The sequence below is a fragment of the Gymnogyps californianus genome, chromosome 8 (genome assembly GCF_018139145.2).
Source record: "Gymnogyps californianus isolate 813 chromosome 8, ASM1813914v2, whole genome shotgun sequence".
NCBI classification, from domain to species: domain Eukaryota; kingdom Metazoa; phylum Chordata; class Aves; order Accipitriformes; family Cathartidae; genus Gymnogyps; species Gymnogyps californianus.
Genome location: NC_059478.1, coordinates 6804405 through 6828185, shown reverse-complemented (window position 1 = coordinate 6828185; position 23781 = coordinate 6804405). Strand labels below are relative to the sequence as shown.

General features: G+C 45.8%; 1 protein-coding gene across 1 annotated transcript; it reads right to left on the bottom strand.

Moving 5' to 3' along the window:
• Window positions 1-1809: 1809 nt before the first annotated feature.
• On the bottom strand, window positions 1810-20777 carry TMCO1 (transmembrane and coiled-coil domains 1). Its single transcript, XM_050900790.1, has 7 exons — window positions 20676-20777; window positions 19012-19089; window positions 15509-15568; window positions 11899-11945; window positions 11232-11299; window positions 7502-7646; window positions 1810-2163 (listed from the first exon to the last, which is right to left on the bottom strand). The coding sequence occupies exons 1-7, from the start codon at window positions 20743-20745 to the stop codon at window positions 2065-2067; spliced, it is 567 nt and encodes a 188-aa protein (XP_050756747.1). The 5' UTR covers window positions 20746-20777; the 3' UTR covers window positions 1810-2064.
• Window positions 20778-23781: the final 3004 nt, after the last annotated feature.

The following is a 23781-nucleotide window of genomic DNA, read 5'->3' as shown; positions in this document are numbered from 1 at the left end:
TCCGCCCCACCCCGGCGGGCACGCGCACGCGTGCCCGCCGGGGTGGGGCGGAACCCGCGGCCCTGCCCAGCCCTCGGGCTCCCCCTGGCGGCTCGGAGGTAATATGTATGCGATATACATTCAGCTTTTTCCTTTTTTAAAGTTCTCCATGCAACAGAACCAAGAACATCCTTTTTTTTCCCCCCCTCCAAACCAGAGTCTTCCTGTGGTCATAAAGTTATTTTTCATTGCATTTCGTAGATTCTTAGAATTCAGACCTTTTAGTGGCTGAGGTTAGGAAAGCCGTTCTCCTCAGTTCATTACAGTGATTAACAAAGCCCCAGGGAACTACTGTATCAAACAAATGACAGCAGAAAGCAACCAGAATAGAGCAACAGATCAATAGTTTTCAGATAATCTGTGGGTGTGCAAATGCTTCCCTCCCCAGGTGACAAAGCAACGCCTGCATTTGCCGAGGGCAGAGTTTCTAACAGCAGCAGGGAAGATTACTGCACATAACACTTCCGAAGCCATTAAGGTGCCGTTTGTCATTATGCTTGATCAGATGTGGCCGTCTTAATTGGATTCCACAACCATATGCTGCAGAATAAACTACTTCAACAAGGCTGATCCATGCAGGTAACAGGCTGGGGTGTTTCTGGCTTTGCTGTGGGATCAGGCCCTTGAACTAAGAGAGGCTACGCTAAGGAAACAGGAATTACACAACTGGGGCTGCTCCATGTGGAAGTTTGTAGCAACACCAGACACAACGGTAAGTCAAAAAACACAGCTTTAGAGCCAGGCAGCATCAGTATACAGTAGAGGTTCCACACTCATGATTTATCTTTAAATAATCCTATAGAACTACCCCATACTTATTAGTGAGAATTAATCCAATATTTAGTATTTAATACTGTATTGCACATGCTCCACACTGCCATAAGGTGTTTCAGATTTATCCCCTTGCCATGCATCTAGTCAAAAAACTCCATTAAGAGGTACCGCATGATAAACCTCCAGTCACAGAAGCAAGAAATCAATAGCCCCAGGGGTACTGCCTGCTTCAGGAAAACTGTCAGCCTAACTTGAGAGCAGCAGCAAGATTGATTCACCCCTTTTAAACAAGGTGAGCAGGTTCCAGCCAACAAGATTGATCCAGATAGTTATTTGGTGAAGCAGAAGACAGTGTAGAGAACTTCCTGGCCTAAGAAGGAAGGCTTTTAAGATGCATACTGATCATCAGTCTGTTTAGCAATAAGCTAAGGAGCATGAACAAAAACACCGCAGTCATAACCACTCAGGCAATAAAGGGTTCAGTAGCAGTGGATGGTACTGACATAATTTAACAGTTTACTCAAGTTTAAAGGCCAGGTTTGTTTCTGTAATTGAGCAGATTCTGCCTAAGCAAGCAACTTTTACAGAAGCTGTATAATGCCACAAAAGTCTCTGTGGGGCTGTACTCTGCCAGGAAGACACAGGCTGACAGTACATCCAGAGACACTTGCAACCTCCAAGGGCAGCCTGGCACAGAGGCAGGTTCCGGTGCCTGCAGTCACCCGAGCCAACGAAAAACCTCACCCTCCACGCTGGAAATTTTGCAAAGGGAGAATTAAGCACACCTACTTGCCCAGCTCCCTACTACACAAGACTAGAGCTGGTATGGCTAAGACAGAATCACTTCACAGCATGATCGTTCTGAATTTTCCAAATAGTCTACTTGGCAGATCTCACTCCTGCTACCTGAGTTGATTTCCATGCCGTAAACTAAATCAACTGCACTACATCAATGTATTTCTACTTCTCCTACAGCACAATTAAGAGACATCTAAATAAACATGCCCATGCCATTTATTTCTCAGAAACACCAGAAACAAAAGGTCAAGTTATCTTCTGAGAACTTTCTTGGTTTGATGAGCAAACAACTGCTGGTAGAATACTCCAAATGGAAGATGTTTCCAAGACTGTGGCCAATACTGCATAGGCTGGTTTTGGACATGTGAAGCCTGGTGCAGAATCCCATCTTGTTACCTCCCAAAGGCAGTCTTGTGCACTGGTCAGACCTTCTGTGAAGGCTGTAACTGTGCTTTAGGAGAACTTCCCTGCCTGAGGTGGCGGGCCAAGGAAGCCCCCTGCTTGCTTGGTGGCAGCCCGGGAAGGAGCAAGACCGAGCATCTTCTGGATGTTCTGCAAAAACAAGAACAGAAGAGCAGGATAGTGTCAGACCATGACGAGGGAGACAAAGAGGAAGAAATCCCAACTCTGCTTACAAGTACAACCTTCCCACTAGTTTCAACAGATTCAGGTTCTCACCCACACAGCCTTACCAATCTGGCTGCTATATATTGGACCTCTATCCCTATACATTCAAGAAAGCTTAGCACAGAGCCAGACAACCATCCACAATGGCTACAATTAGAGCTGGGCCACTCTCACCCACCTCAGCAAAAGCCTTCTGATCATTAAATCCACATTTTGGTTGAGGGTTCTTTTCCACCTCCAGCTACACCCCCACACAGTCAGCTGGCAGGTACCTCGTTAATGTCTTTGCACATGGGTTGGTTTAAAAATCAACCTACAATAGTTACCTTTGCAATTTAACTGCAGTGCACACACAGGAGCAGGTTCCTAACATCTGCTCACAGGTAGAACCAAAGCAGCCCTCTGTTTTCACAAGTTCCAGAAACCACTGTTGATGGCAGCCATCAGAGCCTGAGGGTCTGCAAGCTGGCGAGGAAAGCTCTCTCCTAATGCAGCCGGAATTTGGGTCAACATGGCAACCAGAGTGTGTGCCAAGTTCAAGTCAGGAGCTTAGGCACAGAATTAACATGAATGCTAGTGATGCAGACAGAACAATGGTTCGGTGGAGACATGCAGTATAACAGGTCATATATAGCAAAACCCAAAAACTGACTGATGAGGTCACCTCATCTGCATCTGAGCAGGGTGTTTCAGTGGAAAACAACAAACAAGGAAAGAATTAAGTAGCAGAGCAAGGCATTAGCTAAAAACTCACAGCAGAATATTTAAATTTGATGTTTCTCTTCATTTTTGTGAAATTCCTTTTAAATTTTGCAACAGTGCAACTACAAAGAGCTACCAGTTCTTTCAGTTTCATCTCTCACTGTAAATAACTACAGCTTAAGATGCTGCTCATACTGTGCTGGCAAAACAGGGACATCTGATGCAAGGGAAAGAAGAAAACAACTGTGTCCTCCTTATGTCACCAGCTGAGTCATGGCTATCAAGACAAGCAAAGGAGGAAGGAGGATTCTCTTCAAACCTGAGTGTCCTCTCCAAAATAACTGTCAGGATTGGTCAGATAGCAAGGTCATAGAGTTCTTGAACTTTTTGAACATGGAAGGAGAACAAACTAAAAAAAGAGGCAGACAGAGCTTCATAATTCCACAGTAGCTAAATTTAAAAAAAAAAAAAAAAAATCGGGAATCACTCCAGGTGGAGACTACGGAAAGGAAGATTTCAGCCCACACACAAGCATGAAAGTAAAGGAGGGGAACACTTGAAAAGGAATTACATCAGGTTTAGTCCATGGCCTACATAAATCAGCCACTGGCTGACATTCAGCAACTTGAATACATATGAGAGCATTTCACTGTGGGAGACTCCTTCATGTGGTTCCTCTTCTCAGAGCTTCCTTAGTCAAGAGATGGACAGAAAGGAGAAAACAAAAGCAGCTAAGGGACAGAGTCAGCAACACCAGAGGGTGCTGCAGAGTCAGCAGCAGGCAGGACCAGGATCCTACCAGTTTTGTACTGGCTCACCCGCGGAGCAGAGCAGAGCAGAGATCTTAGCAGAACATCCATGGAGGCAAAAAGTGTGCGCTGCCTCCCCCCTGTTCCTTTAAGTATCAGGAGAGAGGAGAACTGTGGTGCTAAAGTTTACTCCATCTGCTTGAACAGTTCCAAGAGGAAGAGAGATGACAGCTTGTCTGTATGTGGATTCAGGACTACAGTCACCCTCCAGCATTATCCCTCCATAGTAGTCCCCTCCTTGCTATGGAAGGCAGCTAGCCTCCTGCACTAGCTGCAAAGTAAGTTTTGCTGGACAGCAATCCTGAAGTCTACACAGCTGGAAACACCAGAGCTGGGGTAAGGTCCAGCAGAAACCTGTCCTGTCTGCTGTGGGCCACATTGCACAAGGAAGTCTGCAGAGCCTATGTCCAACACAAACAAGACCATCACCTTCAGGAGCAGGGAGGGAAGACTGTAAGACTTAAGGATCAAAATTCCTCATTAGAGCTCTTCTGAACTTTCCTCAAATGACTGCAGGAAGGACAGGAGCTGCTTCTGCTTTTGCCTTCAAACCCAGAAGGGGCCTCAAAGACAAGGCAGTGAGTGGCTCCCTGCCTCAAGATCAGGCCGTGTGGGAAAGTGCACTCCTGGCAGTAGGGATAATTGCTGGCTCCCCTTCCCACTGGGAACACACTTCAGAGAGAAGCAGCCTAATCTACAGTTCAGGCGCGTGTGAAAAGGAAGTGAAGACCAGCAAACGCCTGAGGAACAGCAGCATATTCCTCTTCACAAACAGCACAGGTGAAGGCTGGGAGCTCAGAAACAGGGGCAGGGACAGAGGATGTAACCCTGACATTATGCCTCCCGCCCAGCCCAGCAGCAGACTTTCCCAGCTGAAACCCAACAGCTCAAGGACCCTTGGAAGGCCTCTCCCAGCAACCCTCCTCTCTCCAAACAGGAAGGCAGGAGGAACTAGGGGACAGGATTTACGTGCCAGGGAGAGCTGGGAACAGTGCAAAGGAAGTTACTCACTGCGAGTTGACTATTTTGGGAGACGCTGGCCAGGTCACAGGCAGCAAGCTTCCCAGTCAGTGTCTGAAGAGTTTATCACCCTCACATGCCTGAGAACCGCATGAAGAGACTGCCTGATGCTGCTACTGCCCATCCCACTAATGTCAGTTTAACCACCATCCAGTTAGTCTCCCCACTCTCATGTACTCCCCTGCATTTCCCTCCAGGTCACTGTTTTCACACATACAGGAGTTCCTCTACTTCTGAGCTCCACAGGGATGTCTCTTCCCTGCCTTTGATCCCTTTACAGGCAGCTCCAGGATTTAAGGGAAGGCTGAGGGATGTATGGTCTCCTTAGTTTGTTTGCAACCTGTTCCCTGACTTTTGGTACACATCCACTCCTTCTCTTGTGTCAGCAGCATCAAGCCAGACACTAACTCTCACATCAGTTCTCCTCCCTTGGGCTAACAGCTGTTTTGAAGCTGACCTGGCAAGATTTCCCCTTTTGCACACAGTGAAACACAAAGCGCCACAAAGCTTTCACCTCCAAGGTCACTGAAAGCACCAAAAGCAAGTCTTTGGCACCATTTTAAGCCCTTAATTACTTTCTTCCCCTCTCCCTGGCCTCTCACAGCCCTTCAAAGTCCTCTTCCCAATGCTGTTATCACCTAAGTTCCTTCAAATAGTAATAAAGCCAAGAGCAGGATGCCAGCAATCACAGCTTCAGTTCCTAGCTCTTGCACAAACTAATGTGGCTGGTCTCTGCCCTTCCCTCCATGTAGCAAGGAGGAAGAAAGTGAGCTGCCTAACAGCTGGAGAACAGCAGGTATAGTAACCACAATCACGTAAATAAGGCAGCACTATGACAACTGCAATCTAACACTTCAGAGCAAAAACACCCTTCTCCAAAGCAACTTCCATCCTCCACAGGGCCACCAGCATGAACTCTCAAGCACAAGGGCAATTTTTTTCTGGAATTTCTCTTGCAAGCCCAACCCACTGCAGACAGCTCAGCTTTTCTGCCCAGAACCAGACCGGACCACCACTCAGTTCATGCCATCTACTGATTTCACAATAGGAAACATCAGGAAATGCCCAGGACTAGAACTAACCACAGGAATTATATTTTTGGACAAAAAAAAAATTCATGGGGGATTTTTCAGCAAGGGAGTTCCCTGATCAACCCAATGGGTGCAGAAAAATCTTGCTGATGGTGCTATTTAGTTTCATATAATCTGCAACATCAGAAAGAAGGGACTTTCCATGTAACAGGTGAGTAACACAGAGCAGCACCAGACAAGATTGCCTGAAGGAACAGCATCAGACCACAGCATCCCAGGAATTCAGGAAGATGGTCCTAAGAGCTAAAAAGGTCTAGTTTCTTTCAAAGCAGCAAACACTGCTCCGGTTACTGGGAAGTGAAACAAGATTTGTCTTGCAGCAAACAGAATGAGGAAGCCCTTGGCCTTTGGTATTCTGAAGCTGGCCCTGCTTGGAGTGAGGGGTGGGCCAGATGTACTCCAGGTGACCCTTTCAACATAAGTTATTCTACAGTTCATTATCTGCTTTCACATAGGACCAGACACAGATCCATTTCAACACAAGCACCCAATACGGAGGGCTATGGAGAATTCAATTCACTAGCATGCACTTTGTGACTAAAGGAACTCTCTATTATGAAGCTGCTGTATCAAGCTCTTTCAGACTTCTGACAGCAGCGGGCATAACATGCCACTTCCCTTTGCTGATCTGCTTTAAGTCTTTCTAAGTCTCTTGGCACCCCTTGAGGAAAAGCAACAAGTCAGTCAAGGAGAAAAGCAGCAAGAATTCAGGAAGTGAATCAAAGAAAAAGGAAACATAAATACAGAAGAGCAGATAATTCCCAGCTAGTTGCACCAGCATTCATCCAGCCCCCCGAGTCTATCAACTTATCCCAGCACTCTCTGGGGAAATGTGGCAAACAAAGTAGACTTCTGGTTGCACTGAGAAGGCCCACTTGTCCTCACCAGCCATTCTGCCACTTAAGCTGCTAGTGAACCTTCCTGAACAGGCACTTCCCTTACCCTCACTGATGCTTCTCTTTCCAAAAGATGGGACTAACCAGCTTTGCTGGAGAGCTATGTGTAGCCTACTCTTGGCTTATCATACCAGACCCCCTTTCTGTGTCACATCCCTAGCACTGGGAGAGACTTGACACCAAAGGCAAAGTTCTTAAGACTCTGAAAAAAAATCAGGTAGTCAGCAAAAACAGGAAGGACAAACCCAAAAGAACAGGTTTAACTCTTTCCTCACTTTTCTAGCAACTTTATGGACTGATTGAACCTTTGTAGAACCTCAAGCCACCAAGGAAGTTTCCCCTAAAGATGCTACACTTCTCTTTTCTCACATTACTGTAAAAGTCATAATCACTAAGAAGCAGTACTTAGATTGGCTTCTGATGGAGACAATCTCTTGGTATGGCAATTTGCAAAGTTATCAGACACACACACAAGGAAGGAACCCATTTCTGCCAACTCTGTCCTAGCGCCCTGGTGCAAGTCTCCAGTCAAGTCTTCCACGCTGGTCCAGGATAGTGGCTGTTTTTATGATCCCAACCTAGAATTGCTTTGAATATGAAGCATAGGAATGAAGACAAACACAGAAACCACAAACAGATCAAAGATTATACAGGCAAAACTGGAAAGCAGTAATAGACTCCTCTTTATGGATGGAGATATGCTTTTCCTGCCCCAGGCATGCAAGAGACACAGCAATGTACTCACTTGTCTGATAGACATCGTGCAGAGAATGTAGAGGAAGATGAAGGAGCAGTCAGTGTAATCCTCACCCAGAAGGTTGCGGTGGGAGAGACCTTGGATGTATGAGAGGGGGATAAATGGAAGCTTTGCCACCACTCGGCCATCAAATCTAGAAAAAGAGAGCACTGGATCACAACTGGGGACTGTAAAAGAGTCTTTGGCTATAGAAGGAACAAGGGGGCATCTTCAACAGGCCACCAGAGCAAATAAGACCATGTGGAAGGCTAAAAAGCCATGCTACCTTCTCCAGCCCACCTCTATATACACTACAACAAGGAGGCTAAATACACCTCTCTCACAAAGCCCTCCACACCCAATCATCCACAGGGTAAGTAGGCTTCCCTCAGTAACAGTTTTGCCATAGTCAAAGTGTTTCATAGTGATTTAAGTGATCACCCGGACAAGCTGTTGGTTCATAAAATCTTGGTGGGTGTTTTGCAGTTTACTGGTGTATTTTATTTAAAAGTCAAATTTAGCAGATCACTTCCCAGAACACAGTCAGCACTTGAATAAAAGATGGATGACTATCACCCTGCTGTATTGCAGTTACTGCAAGAAGACAGACTCTTTACTTTAAGCAAAAGAGCAATTTTTAAGCAGAGCATAAACCAAAGACACATTTTCCTTTCCTAGAGCAGCTATACTACTCAGCACAAGAAGGATGCATAAGAAAGCCATCAACAGAACGGTTTTTAATACCAACAGTCTTCTCTGCATTAGCTCTGAAGACGAAGGCAGTTCAGAGGCAGGATGATACCACGTATTTCAAGCAGGCTGTCCTGCTCCTGGAACTCCTCCAGGTCCACATTCCAGGGCATCAGGCAGAGTGTGAATTCTGGCCAGTTTGCAAAGATTTCTCCCAACCCAGACAATCGACCCAATCTTTTGAAGTAAGTGTGTATGATGCCTCATCAGCATGTGCATATTTGGACGTTATTTTCTCTGTGTGCACTGATTTTCTAACAGGTGTTTCTTGTTTCAAGAGATCCTAAATGAGCGTTCTTTCCTGTGGAGATGTATTCACACAGCTACAGCTCAAACACACACCAACTTTGTTTACATCTCACAGGCAGTTTGGCAAAAGAGCTAGGAACGGATGTTTATCTCCCTGTAACATCCCCCAGTGGCTTAAAATTCTGCGTTATTCCTGCTGTGAGAATGACAAGTACTTCAGCAGTAGCATCCCGAGGTACCTGCTTTTAATTCCAGCAGGTTTTCAGTTATCATGAAGGTGCTGAAATGCACAACTCTTAGAGTAAGACTGAGAACTGACTGCATTAAAAAGTTTCTGACAAGAGAAAATTGAGACACCCAGAAGCTGACCTCTCTCCAAGGAGGAATCCCATCTGCTTGGAGGCCACCACCGCTACGTATCTCGCTGCCCTAGTGTACCTTTTAAGCCACAACAGTCATTCAGCTGCTCATCTTCAGCACAGCATTCTGCTCTTTGGGTTTATGCCAGCCTTCTTGACACTTACATATCCTTCCAGCATGATCCACCCTGCTGCCCCATTACTATGGACACACTAAGAAAGAGAGCCAGTCATCACAGTAATTCCCATTTTGGCTAAGCTGGCACTTGGCAAAGGTGAGGTGCCCAGCCACAGAGTAGCAGCGTCTGCATTGTACTTGTCCAAAGGGTGGCACATCATGCTACTTCCATGCAATTCCTGCTCCTTTTGTCCCCCAGAGCGAGGAACTCATTCAAGAACAGGAAAGGCAAGCAAATGAGGCTACAGCCATTGCAGGTGTCAGCCACCCCTTTCCTCCTTCTCACACCACACCCACAGCGCCTCCATGGATGACCTGGCAGTAGCAGCTTCCCCGAGGGAAGCTAAGAGCCTCCTGAATTCATAAATGAAGTACTCTCCTCCTGAGACAAGCAGCTGCTCTTTATGCTATGTCAAGAGAATGATAGTATGTAAGTGAGAACCAGCTCCATCAAACCATTCTATCAGCTTCTGACAGTGCAGGTACAACCCACCGAAGCTGCCATTCAGATACAAACACGCTAGCTACTGTACTGAGACCAGGAGCAAAAATGTAACTATCTAGCCCCAAAGGCCAGACAGCCAAATTTTTAGATTTTAATTCACTAGCCTCAGCTATTAGCAAGAAAGCTATTTCAATTCGAACAGTGAGCTCTCTGGATACTCCTGCTGTTCATGTTCAGGTTCCCTCTAAGAAAGAGGCAGTTAAAGGAATGATACGCCCAAAAGCTTCGTGTCAGCTCTGTGTCTAGTAGCATGGTCTCCGTGGACAGGAATCCTCAAAAGAGGAACAAGACAAGTAAACTTGATGGTCTTAAAGGAGAAGAAACCAATAAACTGATTTTTTAGGTTATTATCTATGGAAGGTGGAGCCACACAGGATTTAACCAAAATCAATTCCTTCTTAAAGCTCTTAATGAATTTACAGTCCTGTAACACTTGTCAGTTGTAGCATATTCTAAATTGCCTCTTCCCACTCTAGGAAAGTGGGCAGAGTAGGGTGGGGTTTTTTTAGTTTGTTTTTCAGTTTGTTTCAGGGGCAGACGCGGTGGTGGTGTTTGTATTGCACCCAAATAGCTAGGCAAGCACTTGAAGGCCTCAGGTGCAGCACTATAAATCCCCCACAGATGCTATGTTGCTGGGCACATGACTCACAATGTACCTCCATCCCTGCTCAGGGCTGCAGTGAAACAAGACGTCAACGACTCAAGACTGTACCCAGATTTTAATGTCCTTTAGTGCTGTGTTCCTCTGCTCAGTTTCACAGCATTCCAGAGAATGCTAGATGCTGAAGTCTGACTAAGCTGAATAAATAAAGAGTCCACACAGTGGCACTTCTGTTATTATGTTACCCCCTGTTTGCAATTTATCTACCCACAGATCCGCAGTAAAATAACAGTTGACTGTATCCTGGGGACTGCCAGCACAGAGGCCAAAGTTTTTGGTGCCCAAGAACATAAATTCCTGTTTGCAGGACATTTATATTGCCCAGATATTAAGCAGCCTCCTGAAGGTTATACTAACCTTATTCATGTCATCTTCAAATTTCAGAAGTTCACATTTCAAGACTGAATCAAGTTTTAAAAGTCAAGCAGTCTTTCAGTTTTGCATATCTGAAACAGCTGTCTATAACCATGCAAACCAGTCCGGACTTTTTTTGTCTTTGTTTTTTTTAAAAGTAGACCTATCCCAGGTCATTTTTAAAGCAAAGGAAGATCAGAGCCCATGCCTGGACCTGTTAGTATCTTGACTCTGATCACCTTAAGTAGGGCAACAACAAACTCTGCAATTATAGCTCATTTCTAAGGGCAAGGGAGCTGACCCAGTTTTGCTTGCGAGAGCATTCTTTGGTCACACTATTATAGCAAAGCCAAAGAAGCTGAAGACTGTAGCTGCTTGCCCGACATCTACCAAACTTGCCCTAATCAAGATGTACCCAAGCAAAAAGGATGTTAGAGTTGCATCTAGATTAAATGCAATTTGTTCGATTTGATTGCATTCAGCATGCAGCGTTCCCTCTTGAGCAGAACATGCGTGTGGTGACCAAATAACCGCATCTTCATATGAAATATTGATCCATTTTATACAGATTAGTTATGGTTCTTGGAGGGACTCTGTCACTGTAACACTTCAGGTGATAGAGGGAAGGTGGAGAATATATTCACCGTGAAAATTTAAGAAAAATCCAGAAAGTTGATACTTACATGGAGTTAAACATCCCCATCAAGGCAGTGAAGCAGAAGCCAATGGCAAACATTGATTTCATCCGAACCTGCAAGCAGAAAGGTCAGAGATAAAACAGGCCTACACTAAGGGATTATGGGCTCAAACCCTTAAGAACAGGCTTTGTACAGCATCACTGGAATCTAGAAGGAAAAAAGACGACCCAGAAGGCCAGAGGGATTGTAAAAGCTACTGGAAAACTCCCAAAGGGAAGTTCGGTCAACAGCTGGGTACAAAGGCAGCCACAGAGTGGACCACTGATGTGAAGAGCTGCTTCAGGGGAAAAAAAAGTGCTCAAGAATTGTCCTGCTACCTTCCACAGGTTGGTTTTTTGCCTTAAGCCTATACAACCAATCAGCAGGGGATCATTATGAATACAGAACTTACAAGACAAAGTCAGACAAATTAATTCTACTTTGAAAACATCATGTGGGCTTATAAAGATGAAAATAGCTAAGGTTGGGCATGAGATGAGGCAGTAACTGCTGGAGAACTCTGTGGCTCATAATAAAATCTGTAGCTATTAGAGATAATCCAGAAGGACCTGTCAGGAGGAAAAGCCGCTACGTCTGCCAATTGAACAAAGTCTGTCTGTTGGAAGGCTGACTGAAATCTTCAGCAGTCAGGAACTGGCTTTAATTTTCTTACCATTGACAAGTCCCTGTTGTTATTCTTCAGCTTCTCTTCTTGTCTCTCTGGAAAGAGAAAAACAACAACAGTTATAATCAGTTATAACAACCTAGAAACCAGTGTGTTTTCATTTCCAGGAAGACTTAACCTTCTTGGCTCTCCAAACAAATAACACTTCCAAAACCAACTCCAGCTCTCTATGCCAGACAGTATAAAGTGACAAACTGTACATAGCCAACTGCTTCTCCATCACAGAAACATTCAGCAAAGCAGGCACAAAAAGAGGAGGAGGCTAGAATCACACATTCAGCACTTTTGAAAGAAATGCACAGAATGTCAAATTTGCTAACTCAACCAACTAACACAGTAGCATGAGCAGTGTTGCCAGAAAACAAAGACAGTACCTCTATATCACACTTCCGAAAGAGCGCAGTCTCAATTTGCCGCACACTAGGCTCACCATTATATAAGGATTTCATTTTGGAGGTGTCAGAAGGGACTCTGAAACCGTACACAGAGCCGGGAGCTGCACCTCAGCAAGGCTAACATCCTGCTGGTCTTAGTAATGAATTTTGGACCCTTGTCACACCTAAAAGATTCTCCAAAGAGGAAAGATACTTTCTACATTAATTTCAGTAATGCATGTATTACAATGCTTCGCAGAGATTATTTTAAAATACTACTTTGGAAATTCAGTCTGTCCTTAAGTCCTCATAAACTTCAAAGATGCTCAGTTTTCTGGGAGGGCATTTTCCACACCCCTCATTGGAAGACTGCTCTGGCCTCAAGCATTATCCACCACCTGTCACCTTTCTTGTCCCACATCCCCACCGTCCCTTGTCCACTGTGCTCCTCTCAGACTGAGGATCCAGAGGGGCAGCCAGGGCTTGGAAGCAATACCTAGTTGAAGTAAGGATGTGGATGATGAAGAAATATCCAAGGAACAGCGTGAGTGAAGAGAGAGGGTGATGCAGAAGGACTGTCAAGGGCTATGCAGCACGCGAGTTTTCAATGGATCCCTGCTGAAGTTTCAGCACAAGAGGCCCACAGCACAGAAGCTCAACAGGTATCTTTCAAGCCCCTGCTAAATACAGGGACTCGCAGTAAGTGTTATGAAAAGCAACAGCAACACCCCTATCCAATTTCTTAGAATCCTCATTGCTATTTTCTATTGCCCCTAACTACAAACCATCCTCTCTGGCAGGAACTTTCCAGACACCTGCTTCCTGACCCAGGTGGAGAGCTTTGTTCTGGGAAATTTCAGCAACCACAGGCCAACTCTTTAAGAATCTCATTTAGCACAAATACTTGTTTTTTCCCTCTGCTACATAACTAACCATCTATTCAGATAGGCTAAAGGTTACAGGGATAAAGAATACAGCCCTGATCCCCCGATACACCTGACCTGTTTCTCACCCATTTCTACAAATTCAAAACAAACAGGCTCCGGGTGTCCTACCACCTTACATAAGCTGTCTATTCCTGCTAAAGTCACCCATAAGCAACATTTAAGTACTTTGCTATACAGCTGGGTAGAGGCACAGAGAAAGAGGACTGGGTCAACAAGCAGCACCCTGGAGTCCAAAATCTTCTTATTCTGTTTATTGGAACACAAACCACGAGGATACAGAAATAATACTATTTGCCAGCATTGGGGTTTTCTTTTTGTTTGATTTTGTTTTGCTGTCTACCCAGCACTTATGTGGACTCCTGGGAACGCCACTGTCTTTTCTTCTGGGGGCACATGGACGCAGAAAGCAGTAGCAAAGTTTAAGCTAACAAACGCACTCCTTAAGCTGAAATGACAGAAGGCTGCGCCATGATGTTAAAGGTGTCCTGTTCCAGCAGTGTGAAAGGCGATTTAGACACAATGTGACTGAAGTTGGTTCGCTTTACACTTAAAAATAAGAAGTTTGATAAGTAGGAAACACCAAATTAAGCCTTCCCATGCACCTTTCACCCTACCTCCTTATGCATATGCATGATTCATCCCTTACGTAACCAAGTAATATCATACACACACCTCCTGCCTTATTCTGTGCACAAAACAGATGGCAACTGAGGCAGGTCTGTACCACGGCTGTGACTTATCTATAAAGCCTCAGCTCATATTTTTTTTTTTTTTTAAACAGGAATGGTAGAATTTAAAGGAACTCCAGCACAAGTAAATTTGCTGTTACAGCAATGCTATGTCTTGCAGAATGATCTGACATCCAGCAAGTTACTGGGATCAGAGATTTCAAAAGCAGTTAACAGCTGTGAGTCATTTTCTGGATGTCCAGCTTGACATTTAGGGACTGATTTTTCAGAAACACTAAGAATTCAGCTTTGCGTGAAAACAAGTGACACTGAAGTTATGCAGCACTTGCAAAAAAAAAAAATCATTCTCGGTATCTTAGGCTTGGCCAGCAAGCATCACAGCAAACAAAATCAGTGGTTATTTCCTAAGTTCTGTTCTTAGTCCCTTTGTGCTTTGTTTTTCATTTGCAAAACAAGATTATTTCAGTGTATAAAAAAATTGGTGGAGCATCTGAATTCCTCAGATTCTACTGTTTATTAGTTTAGTCCAAGGACAAGTAAAATATTCTCTGCTAGGAACATAGCTTGCATGGTGCCCTGCAAAAAAGTCATTGCCACACATTCAAAGTGACCATATGTAACAACAGTACGTAACACTAAAAAGTTGGCTTATCCACCAAGTAGTATTCATCCCATGAATAGATTATTCAAGATTAAGAACTGAAAATGCACAAGAGGAAGAATTTTGGCTCCTGTCCCTTCAAGAGTCTAGCAATAACAGGTTTTATACCTAGGAAGAACTCTTTGAAGATATGTTTATAATTATTCCCAAGCTTTGTACAGATCAAATGACTAATCCAGCTACCTGGTGTTACAGAGGAATGAGGAAGCCAACTCCCAGGAGCTCTCAGAAGTGTTCCTGCCATGATTTCTGCAATAATTTAACTGAGCTTTGCTGCACGTTTTACTTTAGAGTCCTGCAGATAACAGAATTTTCTAAAGCTCATGTCCATTAAACATCTACCACGTTGTTCTTGCATAGGTCAGTACTTAGAGAGTTACCTTTCCCAGAAAGACTTAAGCTTATTGACAATGAAAAAGAATGGAAAAATAAAACACTACTTAAAATTGAGCAAAACTAATTTATAAAACTTGAAATAAATCTAAGCGCAGTTACAGTTAACATGCAACCACCTTCAGCTCTGAAGTGTTCAAATGAGAAAAAAATGAAAGATCCAAAAATCACAATCATAGTCATATAGCTATTGCAAGCTGACAGTGCACTGCAGCAAAGAGCTTTGACAACAGAAGTTAGTAAGAGTCACAGACATAAAGACTCAAATTGGAGAGAAAGGCAACCAGTTCAGCAAGAAGTGCTGCTCCTCTCAGTGATGCTACCCTTCTCTGCATTTGACTAAAACCATCAGGAGGCTAGATGTCTCCTGTCTTGGAAAAGGCAAAAGCATTCATATTCCAGTTATCAGGCCAAGAATCAGCTCTAGTATCACTTTAGATAAATAATTTTGGAAGGAAAGAAAGGATAATCACTTCCAGAAGTTTCTCAACTTTCCCCCATTCTTGGGGCATCGCACTCCTCTCCCAGTCTTACCTATTTTCTTTTTCTGCTGTCGGCCTGCTGACTCAGTTATCGTTTCCTTCTTCTTTTCCACTGTCAAGTGAAAAGAAAGATATTCCATCATTTCTGCATAGGGATACCACAACTCCTTTTCCACACAAACAAAACATTTTATTCCTTTAGAGAACAGGGGCACAAAAGGAAGCTAGGTATGACTAAGAACATATTCCGAATCAACAAGTTACAAGCCACCAAGGCTGACTCCACCAAACCATTAAAAAGAGTAAAAAAAATTTCAAAACCCTGGCTGAGATATCAGAATATTTAAAGGGTTAATTTAAAACTCTGTCAAGAGCCCATTACATTGTTAACTGAGCAGTCTGGGGACAATTTTGCTCAAATGACCCTTGCTGATTTGTCATTAGTACTAGACAGTACTTTTGATTCAGCAAGTGTAATGAAAAGAGCTTTGTGGCAAGCTCTGCTCCCGATTATCTGCAGTGGGAAGCAGAACACAGGAAAGCCTGTGTTCTCATACATCCCTTCTTCACAGGCAGGCATTCTCAGGGGAAATGCTGTCCAAGCAGTCGGCCACAGCCTCTCCATTCTTCAATTAATTAGTACTGAAGCATTTCCAATATTTTAAAGTAGGAGCCTAAGCTCAAAGTTACTAAAACCCAAATTAGACACTCACCAAGCATCTGCAAACAACTACCGCTGCAGCAAAAAAGGCTAACAAAGCCAGCACAGTGAACTTATAACACAGCAAATGGGCTGCTCCTCTTCTGCTGACAGCAAGAACAGCTTTTCCAGGAAGTAAGAGACATTTTAATTTGAGATCTATAAGAAGAGTACTACAAGAAGCACGAACGATAAAGCATGACTATGGTCTAACAACAGATAGCAGTCTTCTTTTTACTCTAAACTCTAAGTATCTGTACCATAGCTACTCTACCAACGAATAGACTTGGCTCCGTGTTAGCTCAGAATCAGTTTAGAGACCTTGGCATTAGGACTCTTCTCCCATATGAAATACTAGCTCAGCACAGATCTTCTAGCCCTGATTTCAAAGCACAGGTGAAATAAAGACAGCCAGCCTTCCAAGTCACACAAGGATTTGTAGTGCTGCCTTCTGAAATGCCTGTGATATGCGAGTCAGCCACAACTGCTAAGAAAACCACACGAGCCCAGACAAGATACCTAAACATCTCTTCCATGGTAATGTAGTAAGACACAATTGTTTTTTCCAAAGAACAAACATATCTCTGATGGGCAGGCTAGCACAAGGGGAAAAAACCAAGGAAGTCTGCTCAGAGGGAATGCTGGAGAGAGGTGCCATATGACACAACACACCCAGGGCTCACAGAATGCTCTCTCCATAACCTTCTTTACGCCAAATCCAGCTGGGGGATCCCGATCAGTCCATCCCAACCCTAGTCCACATAACCCCGTGGCCCCCAACTCTAAACCCAACTGGAGAACACACTGACTCTCTTCAGGCCTACCTATTACTCCCAGCCCTAACAAGAGGGCTCCTCCAGACCCCACCTTCACTCTAGACAGCACTATTGAGCCTTATGCCAACACCGAGGAACTCTACAGCCCTAACTCACAGAACAAATAACTATCAGGCAGTCTCGCAAGCCTGTCCGTGGCAACATACATGACACAACACAGCAGCAATTCTAGAGATAGCCTTCAGCCTTGCAAATTTACCACTACATTTACCCCAGAACACTTACTATAATCTCTGCAGCAGTCTCAGACAATGCTGTGCCTCTCAATAGAAAGAGAGGACAGGAAGAGATGAAACTAAGGACCATGAGTAACAACGTCTGCTCAAGCACACTATTTGGCCCATTTGTTTTTGCAAATCCCAAGGATTGCTAGGACTCTCATGGGAGAGCTTAAAGATCTCAAATGTGTTTTTTCCTGTTTCAGATGTGTTAGAAAACAGTTGAAAGGTGTGGCTCAAGTGGTCTACTTTGCAAGTTGTAAGCCATCAGGTCAGCCAGCTGTCCTTAGCACAGGAGGGGGAAAAAAAAACCAAACACAAAAATCAAAGCTGAATTTTTAGTGATTCCTTATTCCATTTTACTTTTTTTTTGTTGGGGGTGGGGAATCAAACAAGGAAGTTAGAAACTAATTGAGATGCATGAATCTCGCATCTTTCCCTTCACAGATTATAGCCTAGATATGAGGAGAACTGTAAAAAAAAAAAGCATTAAACTCTTAGAGCAGTCATTAAGCCCCAGAGATTAAACCCTGCTAACTGCTTTTGGAGCTCCACAGCACAAACGCAATAGGACATTAACTCTAAGTTTTCAGCTGGGTTTCAACTACTTCTCTAACTTGCTCTTCTGGGGCTAATTCTACCCTACACATTTTTGTCAGCCAAGTGGGATTGAAGTGAGGCAGGCAGAGATGCAATCCCCATCTGATACTGCTGTGATGACAAAAGCCCCTAATTTAGGAGCTGTGACACAAGGCATGACTATACTTCAACACTTCAGTTTATTTTGCCCAGGGGAAGGCTGGAATAAGCTAGACTGGAAAGAGCACGCTTTGATAATATTGTTCTCTCACACGCTAAGAGCGCTGACATCATGGTGAAATATTTTTAAGGTAAAACCAGCTCAGGTTTGGCCCCAGTTGTTGTGTGAGTCTCTTACTGCTGCAACTTGTGTAGGGTACATACAATTGAGTTTGAAAGGTCAGCTGAATTTCTCCTCTGCTCCTTGGCTTCTGACACAGACAGGTCCATTGAAACACTCCATGCTCAGACCCTCCTGTTTACCATTCCTCTTAACATCCGATGCATATCTTCTGACTGCTCACCCTCAGCTCCCTTTTCCCTTCCTCCCTCATCCTTTGTTCAACCCCTCCTAGGCCTCCTCTCTATGGCAGTAGCCTGGGACTCTTTTCCTAATCAATTCTATTTGTTTCCAGTGTACACTAGTATAATTTATTTTTATATCAGCTCAGACTTTTCTATCATGACTTCAATTTTATTCATCCCCCACCATTAATCATCACTTTTACTCTTTACATATAATGCTTTCCTTTCATGGTATTCATTATTCAACCCTAGTTCTTTCTTATTACAGATCTCAAATTCTCCACTACCCTTGAAAAGCAGAAACTGCATCTTTGAACTTATTTCAGGCACCTAAAGGAATCTACATATACAGACACTGGCTACTCATGTTCAGAAAAAAAGATGCCAGTACTAATCTCTTACTCACTCCTGTCCTTCATTAAGAGGAGGCGCAATTCAGACAACACAACAGGTTTTTGTACTAACCTTCCCTCCAACAAAAGACAAGAATTAAGGACAGAAATAAGTCCCCCCAGTATGTATTTGTGTACCTTGTAAAATTAGGCTCCTATGAAACCTAAGCTGAAGAAAGTTCTCTCCCTCAGCAGAAAAGGCAGCAGGAATTTCTCAGAGCATGGACTCTTCAATTTGACATCTGCTAAAGCAGGATGTAACAGGAGCAGCAAGACACGTTCTCTAAAGTCTGAAAAGTACTCACATTTCTTGCTCTGTTTTTCCACTTCAGCCTTTAATCGCTTGTATTTGTCTGTTCGGTATACCAGCACCCAAGTTATACCTGAAACAAATACTCAGCAAGTAACTAGATAAGTAAAGACCTCTTGCAATAATAGGGATACAAGTTAGCAAATACATATGCAAAAAATACACGTCATGTCTACAAAACCACATTATAATACGCCAAAGGTACCATGAATCACCGGAAAGGTGTATCACCACTTTCCTTCAAATCCCCTTCTCAAGTTCCATGTAGCAATGGTGCCTATAAAATAAACGTCTTTAGACATTACCAGCTATCTTGCTGAGCACTGCTGTTTTGCGTGACTCATTCAGTTCCTTCATGCTCGTATTTACCAGCTGTTGCTCACCTTAAAACCAGGAGTTGATTAAGGCAATAAACCTTTGTGTTCTGCATTTTCATAGCACCTAATTAAGGCCTGAGGAATAATTCCCACTCCTACCAGGACCTACCCGTTAGTGGTAGCACATTTTGAAAAGGCAAATAGAGATATTAGGCTAGAAAAGACTTCAAGAGATTCTCCAGTCTAAATCCTTGCACTCAAACATGATCAAAACGAGTTGTGCCACAAGTGCAGAACTAGTGGTTTGTGAACAGTTTAATCTGAGCTCCTACACAAAGCTTTTGGCTCTTTTTTTTTGGCTTTGGTTTGACAACAGGGCTGTGCTGCTGAGTTTCAGGGATCACCAGCTGCAGAGAACAGAACCCTGTGGACGCTTCTGAGGTCAACACAGCTTTGTGCTGTGAAAGGCAATGGATGCATACACCATCTAACCCCAAATGCAGCGCAGCAGAGCTCCTAAAAAGCAAGTACCATATTCCACCTGGGACTTTCCCTGCCCTTGAATGCCTAAAGACGGCGTCTTGCAGCTCTGGGATGAAGGAGATTTGGGGATACAGCTCAGCGCCAGGAAGAGGGAGCAGCCTCTGACTTTGACTACCCCAAAAGGTATCTATCTAACCCATCCTTAAAAAGCTCCACCTATTTCAACATCCTACCATTTAAAAAAGCCTTTTCAAGCAGCCTAAGTCACCATCATTGCAAGTTCAGGCGATTTCTTCACATCCTTCCCACAACAGCTACAGAAAACCACCACTGTCCTCTTTCAGACACACTGAAAACTGTTAGCCCATCCTCCCACAGCCTTCCTCCTTCTAGGGGGAACGCACCCAGTTCCCACCGCTTTGCATCATAGGTCAGTTTTGTTCAAGGCTTATTCACTGCTGTTCTCTGGGGTGCCTACACCGGCCTCCAAGCACCAGGCCTCAGGTGGCCCTGAGTAACTGAACCTCGTTCCACAGCCTCACTGCCCTGCTCTTCCTCCGACACACGCTCTCCCTTCCGTTCCGCACACCCTCCCCAGTGACCCCAATCCCGCCCTTTAACCCGCTCCCTCCCAGCGCTCAGGGGCGACGGACCACAGGCGAGGAGCAGCCTCCTGCCAGCCCCCTCCCAGCCACCTCCGAGCCGGTCCGGGCCCTCCCCGTGCCTCCCGCGGACAGCACCACCGGGCCAGGACCGGCCCCAAGGCCTCCCCGCTCCGCCAGAGCCCAGCCGGGACAAGCCCCACCGGCCCGCTGAGGTAGGGACGCCGCAACCCGCCCCGCGGCGGTCCAGCACCCACCCTCGGCCAGCAGCGCGGTACACACGGAGATGAAGACGATGAGGAGGGTGTCAGCGAACATGGTGCTCATGGTGATGCCACCACCCCCCTACCCCAGTAACGCCGCCGCGCTCCCGGAAATAGACCCCGCCACCCGGAAGCTACCGGGGGCCACGTCGCCTAGCAACGGCCGGAAGCGAGGGCCAGCGCTTCCGGGAGACGACGCCGGCCAATCGACGCGGCGCTGGGAGAAAAGCCGCGGGAAGACGGAGGGGCGGGGAAAGCGCGAACAGGCGCTGCTCTGATTGGGCAAGGTGGCTGTCAATGGTGGCGGCGGGGCCCCGCCCCTCCCGCTGGGCTCGAGGAGCGCGGCCTGGTGCCGCCGCGCAGCCTGTCATGGCGGCGGGAGCGGCGGTACCCGGGCACGGCGCTCTTTGGGGAGCGGGGCCGGGACCAGACGCCTTCCCTGCGGCCGGGGGGGTGCCGTCCTCCTGCCCCAGCACCCCCCGAGTCCCGCACACCTGGGCCTGGTGGTTCCCAGGCCCTCCCGCAGGGCCTGTGGTGGGGTTCCTGCTGCCAGCACCGCCCTCCTCACGTCTTGCCGGGCCGTGGTGCCCCACACGGCTCCCTCTGAGGCGCTCCGAGGCCGTTTCCAGGGGAAGACAGACGAGGCGTTTGCTTTTGTTGCACATACCCCTCGCAGTCATGAAGGGGTGGGCCTGGAGCAGCCTTCTTGGTTTCTAAACTTGTGCCCTGGGTTAATTTGCCGATGGCATGAATATCCTGTTAGCGCATAGCAGCAGGACGCATTTTCTGGGATCAAATATTTACGAATACTGTTGCCTGCCCTTTACTAGGATTCATTGCTGCCCGTGCGCTCCTCGTACAGCCAGCAGCGGAGTACTGCGTTTGGTGATTCGAAGGGCTGGAAGCAGGGAAGTAAATCTTACATCGCTGTGCGTGTGTGAAATAGTCACAGATGGGATGAGACTAAGAAGAACGCTAACGAGGACAGTGAAATAATGGCAAGGATTTAGCAGAGAGACTAATTGACTTTTATTGAGGCTCCGGCGGTTACACCTGGAGCAACAGAACTAGACCAAATCCACAAGTTGTAATGGGGTAAGGAGACCTAGAAAGCAGAAATACAGGAAAGGAAACAGGGCAGGCAGGGAAGGGCAGGTTTGCGCCTGTCCTTGCGTAACGGAGGAGTTTGCCGTCAGCGAAGAGCGATGCCCTGTGGGATTACACGCGCAGAGCTGAGTGAAAAGTAAGGAAGGTAAAAAGCCCTGCCATCGCCCTTAAATTAAAAACTCCATTCAGAAAGATGGTGACAAAACCACAGTTCAGAGAAGGCAGCGCAAGTAATAAGCGAGGGTGTGAGATGAGACAGCAAACAAATCCTCCAGAGCCTGGTGACATTTGCATACAAGGAAACATGAAAGCCACATGTGTGCAGGTGGCTACGCAATGAGTCAGGCGTCACTGAAAGTTGCAGCTAAGCACCCTCTGGGCCCCGAGGAAAGTCCTGGCGCCGCCTCCGGGCACGGGGAGCTTTCTGCAACGTTGGGGGAGAACTGAGAGCAGAACCTGGCCGTAAGCAACGGGAGTCTGGTGGGAGTGAGAGCCATCAGCGAGACGGGGATGAAATTAAGGATGGATATTTCAGTTTAGGGTGAGCAGCAGGAAGATATTAACGGCTGATGATGTGGCGGGACCCATGATAATATTCTGTGCCCTCCTGTGTGCCACCTCACGCACTTGGCTGTGCTGTAAAGCCGTCCTCCACCCTCTCTCCCTCTAGAGCTCCCTGGCTTTCTTGGCTGTGAGATGTATCAGCATCAATCAAGGCAATATTTGGAAATAGTTTCTCTTATACCGCTATGGGAAATGATTCACACGGTATCAGTTATCAGTACTGAACATGGTCTTTCACAGAACACTTGTGCGGCAGAAGCCAGGCCAGGAGGAGACGGTCAATGACATGAACCTCTTTCCTCTCTAGTGTCCGTGCTTTGAACTGGAGGTAGAGGTGACATGGGCTCTTTGTAATTTCATCCTGTCGTTTTGAATCACACCAGGATCCTTATCAGCAGGTTTTTTTCAGACAACAGAAGGCATATTACTCTCAATGGCATTTCCTTTTTAAAACAGCATTCTGTGCTTTGATCAACATGTAAAGGACAGATGAAGAGTTGGGTGCAATTTGATTCGATCCAGCAAGCCTGCGATATGAGAAAAAGGAAAGCATTTGCATAACACATAGCTCTGGATGCATGAGTTAGGGGCCAGTGCAGTCTACAAACATTCTAGATGCAGCAGAGGTAATATTTGTGGAGGTAACCTCAAAACCAGATTAGAGAGAGACATGTCCAAACAGATTTCATATACTGAACTGTCTAGACTTAAGCTGAACAAAAGATTAAGTTGCTTTGCACAGTATGTTAGTGACCAGCAGCTACGAAGAAGGGCGTGTAAAATTCTCAGATAAGTTTTGAGGAAAGATGCCATCTAAAACTAACTGGGACTTGGATTTGAGTCACTTCCAATTCACAGCCCTGGCCTGATTTTGAAAGAGCTGTTAATCTGATCTTCGCAAGTTCTCCTTGTGTTCTGTATGAATAAGCCTTGAATATCCTTAGCTCGTACCCCTCGAGGGCCCATCAAGAGGCATTTACTTATCCTTCCCTCTACAAGTGCGTCTGCTCCTGCCACGTGTCAAGCGTCTGGTTTAGAAGGGGAACTGGAGATGAAATGCCACGATGGGCATCCTGCAGAGCAGTCTGAAACAGCTTCAGCACAGCAGAAGAAGTTTTGATCTGCCTCCAAGCAGGGCAGCAGAGAGGCGGGCAGCAGCGAGCCTCTGTTGAGAACCAAATAACCCGGACGTCACGACGCGCTGAAGGGGTTTTGCTATTCAGATATGGGCGTGTCGGTGCGGGGTGGGGGTAAGAAAGAAGAGCTGTGAATAGCTCCTGGGGCCCGGCCGTGTGCGCGGGAGCCGTGCCCACGGTCAGCGCTTGGAAACTGGCGTGGGGCCGTGGGAATCCGCTGGAATTCATCCCCGCAGGAAGTTCTCATCCGCATATAGCACTTCCTCCCCTGGCACTGGCCGCGCGCGCGGTGC